This window comes from Hoplias malabaricus, chromosome 10, assembly GCF_029633855.1.
Source record: "Hoplias malabaricus isolate fHopMal1 chromosome 10, fHopMal1.hap1, whole genome shotgun sequence".
In the NCBI taxonomy this organism is placed as follows: Eukaryota; Metazoa; Chordata; class Actinopteri; order Characiformes; family Erythrinidae; genus Hoplias; species Hoplias malabaricus.
Genome location: NC_089809.1, coordinates 43531310 through 43541720, shown reverse-complemented (window position 1 = coordinate 43541720; position 10411 = coordinate 43531310). Strand labels below are relative to the sequence as shown.

Genomic DNA, 10411 nt, shown 5'->3' with positions numbered 1-10411 from the left:
GTGTTAAAGGTGGGGTGTGTGTCTCTGATGCGGCTGGGAGCTCCGTCTCTGCGTCTGAGCCGTGCTCTGTTCGTATTCGGTGTGTGATTGTGTTCAGTGTGAAACAGACCGGGGGATTCACTTCGGTCTGAAACTGGTTTTTCTCAGTGTTTACATTTGACTTCTTTATGTTCGGTGTCTTCACTAAAGTCAGAACACGTCCAAACCACAGACGCAGCGCTTCTCTTTGGTACGAGCCGCTCCAGTCGCTCGGTTCGCCTCTGTGTTTAGGTTCTCCTTCATATTTCTTCTTGTGGCGGATTGGACGGGGCAGAGTCACGTGAATAAAGCATGGTAGTGTGGTCTTAAAGGGACAGTACATGAATAGACTGTGGGGACGTATTAACAGAATTAATAATAAATTAAAAATATAATCAAAATATGCAAGATTACGTCATTTAGACGTTCTGAATATTGAAGCTGATTAACTGTCCAGCCCTAAATACACCTACTATTCATTCATTAACTCACTCACTCATTCAAGACGGAGCTCAATATCCTCACGTGCTACAGTCAACAGCAACGACTAAAAATGAATGTTAAAAATGATCAGGAATCATTTTTATTCATAAAACGTAAAAAAGCAATACAAAAATAATCACCCACTCCATTTTTAAATGCATACTGTCGAGATACAATCATTTCAGTCACACGTACATTCAAATGTATAAAAAACAAGGATTACAAACACTGGGGTAAAGTCTGGGGCGAGGCTCCCGACCTCTGAAAGGCACTTGTGAGAGTGGTGCGTGTCCGAGCGCTGGTGGACTGTTCCTGTCACGTTCACGAAATGCTCAAGGTTTCAACACTTTCAACACAAAAAGTAGAAGCTGGTTTTGCACTTGTTCCCTATGTAATACATGGCTTTGGTCAGTTCTTTGGTAAGGTCCTTTGTTCTTTGGCTTGGTCGTGGCACCACCTGCTACAGACTAAAATAACAGCAACGACAAACATAGCAATGATCATATCCTTAAACATCCGACGATGGATCGTAGCTGGTATAAATTACTGCTGGAGTGTGGAGGGGGGAGGGGGGGGGGGTTCATGCCAGACCCTACTACCACCTCCCAGATCGTACACAACAGTAAACAATACTACAGTACGCAGAGGGAGAGAGAGGTCCGACACTGGAAACAGTGAGAATACTGTTCGACTGGAAGCACATGACAGAGCGCATGACAAACAGGAGCGGACTGAAACGAACAGAAGACTCAGTCACAGGCAGGCGGAGAGTTAAGGCTCCTGGGTGGTCATCAGACAGTCTTTCTTTCCCCTCTGTGCAGAGAGAGAGAGAGAGTGAGAGAGAGAGAGAGAGGGGTAGGGTGAGAGAGAGAGTGCAGAGTCTCGCAGTCCACAAGGCACTCTGGAGGGTCCAGGTCCCCTCTGAGCACAGGTGTCGGTCAGTGGGCCACGCAGCAGCCCGACTCCTCGTGCTTGTGGAGAAGAGACATTCTGGAGAAGGTTTTGGAGCAGTTCTTGCACTGGTATTTCTTCACGTCTGAGTGAGTTTGAAGGTGGGCCCTGAGGTTGGACCTGTCCGCGAATGCCCGGCTGCAGTGGGGGCACGAGAAGGGCTTCTCACCTGCCAGAAAAGGGACACATATCAGCGCTGTGATGCCAACAACCCCAGGGTAGAACAGTTGTTAAAGTCAGTGTGGGACAGCGTTTCTCATTCTGAGTTACCACACTTCTCCTACCCCACCTCTGCTAAAACATGCACTGATTACGTCACCACCTCCCAGTACGATCGCGATGGAGTCACCCACCTCCCGACTCCACCTCCCGTTCCCCTGCCTCTGCTACGACACTCATTTCCTAAAGCATTAACTAGAAACATCTGGGTCGTTTTTTCCTAACCGAGCTATAACTTCCAGGATGTGGGAGACAGGGACGCGATGTTTTAGCCGAGACATGGCTGAGTGCCCTGCTATTAGAGATATTAAGGTAAGGTAGATCTATAACCACAGACTGTAGTCCACCTGTTGCTCTGCATACTTTGTTACCCCCTCTCCCCCCTGTTCCTCAGCGCTCAGGACCCCCACAGAGCAGGTGTGATGTGGTGGTGGATCATTCTCAGCGCTGCAGTGACACTGACGTGGTGGTGGTGTGTTAGTGTGTGTTGTGCTGGTGTAGAGTGGATCAGACACAGCAGTGCTGCTGGAGTTTTTAAACCCCTCAGTGTCTGGACCGAGAACAGTCCACCGACCAAAAACATCCAGCCGACAGCGTCCTGTGTCACTGATGAAGGACTAGAGGACGAGCGACACACACTGTGCAGCGACAGATGAGCTACTGTCTCTGACTCTACATCTACAAGGTGGACCAACGAGGGAGGAGTGTCTCAGAGAGTGGACACAGGGTTTAAAAACTCCAGCAGCACTGCTGTGTCTGATCCACTCTACACCAGCACAACACACACTAACACACCACCACCACGTCAGTGTCACTGCAGCGCTGAGAATGATCCACCACCACATCACACCTGCTCTGTGGGGGTCCTGAGCGCTGAGGAACAGGGGGGAAGGGGGGTAACAAAGTATGCAGAGCAACAGAGGGAGTACTATGTGGTCAGTGGAGCTGAGAGAGGGGAGAGCGAGTGCAGAAACAAGGAGGAATGTATAATATGAACAACCGGGGGCTTATGGAAGCCTTGCTGAACTCCTGGCTGTGTGTGGGCTCCTGTCTCTCACCTGTGTGTGTCCTGATGTGTCCCTGTAGAAGCCAGGGTCTGGAGAAGGCCTTGCCGCACATTTTGCAAACGCAGGGCAGTGTGTGTGTCCGTATGTGCATCTTGAGTGCGCCGAGGCTGACGTATTCCTTCTCGCAGTACTTGCAGCTGAAGGACTTCCTCGCCTGCGCATCGCAGTGCAGCTGCTTGTGCTTCATCAGTCCCGAGTACGTGGAGTAGGACTTGGCGCACAGGCCGCACTGGAACTTCTCCGCGTCCTCACCGCTCAGCTTGACGGACGCCCGCTCGTCCTCGTCGCCGCTCCTCGGGCTCTCCGAGCCGGCGCGGCCCTCGGGAGAAGCGTCAGAGAGCGGGGACAGCGAGCCGGACACCGGGGACAGGTCCGTGGGCAGCGGAGACAGCGGAGAGTCGCCAGTCGTCCACACGGTAATGGGGTTGTACGCCACGGGGCTGAGGACTTCGGGCTGAGGTATGACGGCCATCGGAAAGCCTTTGAGCAGATACGGAGACAGGAACACTGCCGAGAAAGAGGAGGAGAGAACGAGAACATTAACAAACACAGACACAGTTCTTTCAGAGTTCTCAGAGCCCTGCGTTCAGTCAGAGTCAACTGTTCTCCAAGAGTTCCCAATCAGTGCTCTCAGAGTTCTCCCTCACTGTTCCCTCAGTTCTCACAGTTACATCAATGTTCTCCCAAATTTCCCGATCAGAGTTCTCCGTCACAGTTTCCTCAGTTCTCTAAAGTTCCCATTTAAAGCTCACTTCGTGTAATCCCTCCTTCTGAGTTCCCGTAAAGATCTCTCAGAGTTCTTCCTGACAGTTCCCTTAGAGTCCTCACACTGTTCCCTTAGAGTCCTCACACTGTTCCCTTAGAGTCCTCACACTGTTCCCTTACAGTCCTCACACTGTTCCCTTACAGTCCTCACACTGTTCCCTTTACAGTCCTCACACTGTTCCCTTTACAGTCCTCACACTGTTCCCTTACAGTCCTCACACTGTTCCCTTACAGTCCTCACACTGTTCCCTTACAGTCCTCACACTGTTCCCTTACAGTCCTCACACTGTTCCCTTTACAGTCCTCACACTGTTCCCTTAGAGTCCTCACACTGTTCCCTTTACAGTCCTCACACTGTTCCCTTAGAGTCCTCACACTGTTCCCTTAGAGTCCTCACACTGTTCCCTTACAGTCCTCACACTGTTCCCTTTAGAGTCCTCACACTGTTCCCTTAGAGTCCTCACACTGTTCCCTTACAGTCCTCACACTGTTCCCTTACAGTCCTCACACTGTTCCCTTTACAGTCCTCACACTGTTCCCTTACAGTCCTCACACTGTTCCCTTACAGTCCTCACACTGTTCCCTTACAGTCCTCACACTGTTCCCTTTACAGTCCTCACACTGTTCCATTTACAGTCCTCACACTGTTCCCTTAGAGTCCTCACACTGTTCCCTTTACAGTCCTCACACTGTTCCCTTACAGTCCTCACACTGTTCCCTTTACAGTCCTCACACTGTTCCCTTTACAGTCCTCACACTGTTCCCTTACAGTCCTCACACTGTTCCCTTACAGTCCTCACACTGTTCCCTTACAGTCCTCACACTGTTCCCTTACAGTCCTCACACTGTTCCCTTAGAGTCCTCACACTGTTCCCTTTACAGTCCTCACACTGTTCCATTTACAGTCCTCACACTGTTCCCTTAGAGTCCTCACACTGTTCCCTTACAGTCCTCACACTGTTCCCTTACAGTCCTCACACTGTTCCCTTACAGTCCTCACACTGTTCCCTTACAGTCCTCACACTGTTCCCTTTACAGTCCTCACACTGTTCCATTTACAGTCCTCACACTGTTCCCTTACAGTCCTCACACTGTTCCCTTTACAGTCCTCACACTGTTCCCTTTACAGTCCTCACACTGTTCCCTTTACAGTCCTCACACTGTTCCCTTACAGTCCTCACACTGTTCCCTTACAGTCCTCACACTGTTCCCTTACAGTCCTCACACTGTTCCCTTTACAGTCCTCACACTGTTCCATTTACAGTCCTCACACTGTTCCATTTACAGTCCTCACACTGTTCCCTTAGAGTCCTCACACTGTTCCCTTTACAGTCCTCACACTGTTCCATTTACAGTCCTCACACTGTTCCCTTAGAGTCCTCACACTGTTCCCTTTACAGTCCTCACACTGTTCCCTTACAGTCCTCACACTGTTCCCTTACAGTCCTCACACTGTTCCCTTTACAGTCCTCACACTGTTCCCTTACAGTCCTCACACTGTTCCCTTACAGTCCTCACACTGTTCCCTTTACAGTCCTCACACTGTTCCCTTACAGTCCTCACACTGTTCCCTTTACAGTCCTCACACTGTTCCCTTTACAGTCCTCACACTGTTCCCTTACAGTCCTCACACTGTTCCCTTACAGTCCTCACACTGTTCCCTTAGAGTCCTCACACTGTTCCCTTACAGTCCTCACACTGTTCCCTTTACAGTCCTCACACTGTTCCCTTACAGTCCTCACACTGTTCCCTTTACAGTCCTCACACTGTTCCCTTACAGTCCTCACACTGTTCCCTTAGAGTCCTCACACTGTTCCCTTAGAGTCCTCACACTGTTCCCTTACAGTCCTCACACTGTTCCCTTACAGTCCTCACACTGTTCCCTTACAGTCCTCACACTGTTCCCTTTACAGTCCTCACACTGTTCCCTTAGAGTCCTCACACTGTTCCCTTAGAGTCCTCACACTGTTCCCTGTTTCTGTGAGTAACATTAACTTTAGTCTAGACCTAAACTCGAGGTTTACTGTAGCGCAGTTACTGTGGTGTAATTGTGAAATGGTGAGTGAACTAAAAGATACAACTTCAGTAGAACTTCAGAGGAACTCCAGAAGAGTTAAAGGAGTGTAACCGAAGCGCAGTGGAGCTCCTCGGAGCCCCGGAGCTGAAGAGTGCACCACTCGCTCCTTCTCTCTCTGGAAGAACTGATCTACAACTAAGAGCTAACGCTCCAGACCCACGGAGCAGCTCCGGAACCAGAGCAGAACCGCCTGGGACTAGAGGCTACTGTGGACCTGAGTGGACGGAGAGGTCCCGGAGGAGAAGTGTCTAGACCCAGGACGGTACCATCCCCATGCGCTGGAGTCCAGCGGGTCTACCCACTCCTAAAGTCCGCCCTACACTGCAGTGTGTGTCTCCCGTGCCCTCGGAACGGCGGGGCTTTACCTGTCGGACCCTCCAGCTCGCTGTAGTTGGGCTTCTTGGCGGAGTTGAAGTGTTTCTTCACCAGGAATGAGCGCGGCATTTTGGCAGAGCTCACTAAAGGAGGCAGACAGAACAGTCCTCGACCCTGTCCCCGCTGTGACCAGCCTCTGACGCGGATTAATCCTCAGAGCGTCCCGCAGAGAGACATCTTCCAGAGCTGCTCGCGTCCACAGTCCAGCACTGACCCGCTGGCTGCTGTACATACGTGGGACTTTCGTCTCTCCGCCCGTATCGCGGCAAACCCCGCTTCCTGGGCTGTGATTGGCTGCAAGCCGCCTGCGCCTTGACACGGGATTGGCTAAGAGGAACTGCAATGTCCTCGAGGATTGGCCAAGGATTACTTCTCATCCGCAGACCTCCAACAGAAGGCGGGATTTAAGGCGGAAAACGGGTGGGAAACATAACAGTCAACGCTTCTAATCAGGTGCAAAAGGCGGGGTCAATTTGCATAATATAGTCCCTCCGTCCAATCCTCCGCGGTGTTTCTCGGTGGGTGGAGCTCTGTGAAGTATGAGAAGGGAGACAGGTGTTTGGAGAAAGTTTTGATTTGTAATGAGTTTATTTACTTGATTTCAAACAGACCTGAGTATAATTTTGTAGATTCCACAAGTGCGTGAGTGACTGGGTGAGTGTGTGAGTGACCGGGAGAGTGACTGGGTGAGTGTGTGAGTGACTGGGAGAGTGTGTGAGTGACTGGGTGAGTGTGTGAAACTGTCCACAGGCGTGAGTGACTGGGTGAGTGTGTGAGTGACCGGGTGAGTGTGTGAATGACCGGGTGAGTGTGTAGGTGACCGGGTGAATGTGTGAGGGACTGGGAGAGTTTGTGAAACTGTCCACAGGCGTGTGTGAGTGACTGGGTGAGTGTGTGAGTGACTGGGTGAGTGTGTGAGTGACCGGGTGAGTGTGTGAATGACTGGGTGAGTGTGTGAATGACCGGGTGAGTGTGTGAAACTGTCCACAGGCGTGAGTGAGTGTGTGAGTGACTGGGTGAGTGTGTGACCGGGTGAGTGTGTGAGTGACCGGGTGAGTGTGTGAGTGACCGGGTGAGTGTGTGAGTGACTGGATGAGTGTGTGAGTGACCGGGTGAATGTGTGAGTGACTGGGAGAGTGTGTGAAACTGTCCACAGGCGTGAGTGAGTGTGTGAGTGACTGGGTGAGTGTGTGAATGACTGGATGAGTGTGTGACAATACTTAGTATTTAGGTCACTGGTTGCTATTTGCTAAACACCTCAAATGACCAAAAGACAAGTAACTAAAGCCCAAAGAGAACGGAGAAGAAAGAGAACCGAGCAAAAACGACTAAAAACCAGAGCTTCTGCTCCTCGCTCCTCAGGTGAGGTCCACGCAGTAGAGGCCTATTACCCACAAATCCTTGAGATACAGGTGAGGACTAATCAGCATCTGCTGTGACATGACCATTATAGATCTCCAGATCTGCTCCTTTACAAACTCAATCCAGCCAGGCGCCGGTGGACCCTCCGGAACACACGTCTGACCCGGACACACGCGTCAGAACCCGGAACCCTTCGGGTCAGTAGCTGTTTAGACTTAGAGGAGGACCGCAGGACGTAGGGCTCCATTTGGGACACGGCAGGGCTCATGAGGTCAGTGTTGTGCCAGATCAAGGCCAAGAAAACAGGCCATTAGCGCCCTCTGGTGTTCAAGGCTGATAAGACTGTCCTGGAGCGCTCTGTAGCTGCAGTCTCTCAGCATCTGCTCTGTACCCTTCTCCCTTCTCAAATATTCCAGCGGTCAACAAAGTCATTTTCAGGAAGAATCATTTTATACGGGTTCCTTCTACACTCCACACACACACCACACACACACACACACCTCACATTACACACACCACACACACACACACACCACACAAACACACATCACACACACACACCACACAAACACACACCACACAAACACACACCTCACATTACACACACCACACACACACACACCACACAAACACACACCACACAAACACACACCTCACATTACACACACCACACACACACACCACACAAACACATACCACAAACACACACCACACAAACACACACCACTCTGTGTCTGCGTGGGTTTCCTCCGGGTGACTGTCTGTGAGGAGTGTGGTGTGTTCTCTCTGTGTCTGCGTGGGTTTCCTCCGGGTGACTGTCTGTGAGCAGTGTGGTGTGTTCTCTCTGTGTCTGCGTGGGTTTCCTCCGGGTGACTGTCTGTGAGGAGTGTGGTGTGTTCTCTCTGTGTCTGCGTGGGTTTCGTCCGGGTGACTGTCTGTGAGGAGTGTGGTGTGTTCTCTCTGTGTCTGCGTGGGTTTCCTCCGGGTGACTGTCTGTGAGGAGTGTGGTGTGTTCTCTCTGTGTCTGTGTGGGTTTCCTCCGGGTGACTGTCTGTGAGGAGTGTGGTGTGTTCTCCCTGTGTCTGCGTGGGTTTCCTCCGGGTGACTGTCTGTGAGGAGTGTGGTGTGTTCTCTCTGTGTCTGCGTGGGTTTCCTCCGGGTGACTGTCTGTGAGGAGTGTGGTGTGTTCTCTCTGTGTCTGTGTGGGTTTCCTCCAGGTGACTGTCTGTGAGGAGTGTGGTGTGTTCTCCCTGTGTCTGCGTGGGTTTCCTCCGGGTGACTGTCTGTGAGGAGTGTGGTGTGTTCTCCCTGTGTCTGCGTGGGTTTCCTCCGGGTGACTGTCTGTGAGGAGTGTGGTGTGTTCTCTCTGTGTCTGCGTGGGTTTCCTCCGGGTGACTGTCTGTGAGGAGTGTGGTGTGTTCTCTCTGTGTCTGAGTGGGTTTCCTCCGGGTGACTGTCTGTGAGGAGTGTGGTGTGTTCTCTCTGTGTCTGCGTGGGTTTCCTCCGGGTGACTGTCTGTGAGGAGTGTGGTGTGTTCTCTCTGTGTCTGCGTGGGTTTCCTCTAGGTGCTCCGGTTTCCTCCCACGCTCCAAAAACACACGTTGGTAGGTGGATTGGAGACTCAAAAGTGTCCGTAGGTGAGTAGGACTTGGATAGAGGTTACAGGCAGTGAATGAGGATGAATGTGTTCACTGCCACTGATGGGTTAAATGTTGAAGACTTGGTAATTGTTTTAGATAATGTTATAATGAATGAAGAATAATGTAACGCACTGCCTCGGAGGAAGCTGCTGTATGGTACAATGCCCTGCTGCCTCTGTGGCCAACGCTGAAGTACACACTTAAGGTATAATTGCTGCCTCAGAGGAAGAAGAGCATTATTGTTTGTGATTCTTCCGCTTCCTCAGAGGCACTCCGTTACAGATCCTCTGTCGAAGTAAAACAAAACACCTGAGGTTTTTTCAGCACTTCCAACAAACGTCTGTGTGTGATAAACATGTCTGTTGTTTCTTGTAGATGACAGGCGAGGCGCCCTGTTGGAGGACTGCTCTATCTGCTGCAGACACGGTTCACTGAGCTGGGGCAGACCTCCTTCAGCTCCAAACAGGAGGAGACTGCTCAGTCTGTATCTGTGTGTGTGTGTGTGTGTGTGTGTGTGTGTGTGTGTTTAAGATCAAATCATTGTATCTCCAAAATGAGTTGTAGTTCCCTGAATAAAATACAGGAGCCGTGATTCTGCAGATCCATGTTGATCTCTCTCTCTGTTCTGTTGTGGTTTCTATCTCCTCCTCCGAGGTGAGTTTGAGTTGTTTGCTTTAAAATAAAACTTACTTTTTATGAAACACTGCAACATCCTGCTTTAAAGGAGCAGTCAGCAGTCTCCTCTGAGTCGACTCGGACCCGAACACAGTCCACTCCATGGTAACATCGGCCTCTCTCATTGGTGGAACTGGTTTTACGCATTATGGGTAATGTGTTCCTTTAGGGTTAAAAAACAGTTGAATTCTGACTGATTCATTAAAGTAGATATCATCTCCCCACTGTCTGCTGCTAATGATGAGTCTAAAAATCTAAATCCTTATGGCGATGCCAGTGGGGTTACTTTGAGAAGCAGACGGTTCGACACAGTGCAGGGTTTGTGTAACGGAGCCAATCCTGACGTAGACAGAGTGCACAAACCTTAGCCTACACCAGTGGATCCTCTTGGAAACACACCCCACACACTCGCCGATGCCTGGACTGCAGTCCTCTGTTAAAGTGACTGACACTGTCTGAGTTTCAGGACACCGCAGAGAGCAGCAGGAAAGGAGAGGCACTCACCCTGGAGGTGGAGAGGGGAGATTAAGCAGGTGAATGTCACCCTGATGGAGATGGAGGGAGAGTTGGTAAAGGAGAGAGGGCAGGAGAAACTAGAGGCGATGGAGCATGAGTTGGAGCTGCAGAGAAGAGAACTCCAGCAGGCAAAGATCACACAGGAGGAGAGAGAGAGAGAGAGAGAGAGAGAGAGAGAGAGAGAGAAAAGACACATGAGAAGGAAACTGAGAGGAGACAAATGGAGAGTGAGAGAGTAGCAGAAAGCGAGAGAGCTGGAGCAG

At 50.8% G+C, this 10411-nt stretch overlaps 1 protein-coding gene across 1 annotated transcript; it reads right to left on the bottom strand.

Moving 5' to 3' along the window:
- Window positions 1-594: 594 nt before the first annotated feature.
- Window positions 595-6176, bottom strand: snai2 (snail family zinc finger 2). Its single transcript, XM_066683407.1, has 3 exons — window positions 5946-6176; window positions 2730-3245; window positions 595-1621 (listed from the first exon to the last, which is right to left on the bottom strand). Exons 1-3 carry the CDS (start codon window positions 6022-6024, stop codon window positions 1440-1442), a joined length of 777 nt encoding a protein of 258 aa, XP_066539504.1. The 5' UTR covers window positions 6025-6176; the 3' UTR covers window positions 595-1439.
- Between the last annotated feature and the right edge of the window lie 4235 nt (window positions 6177-10411).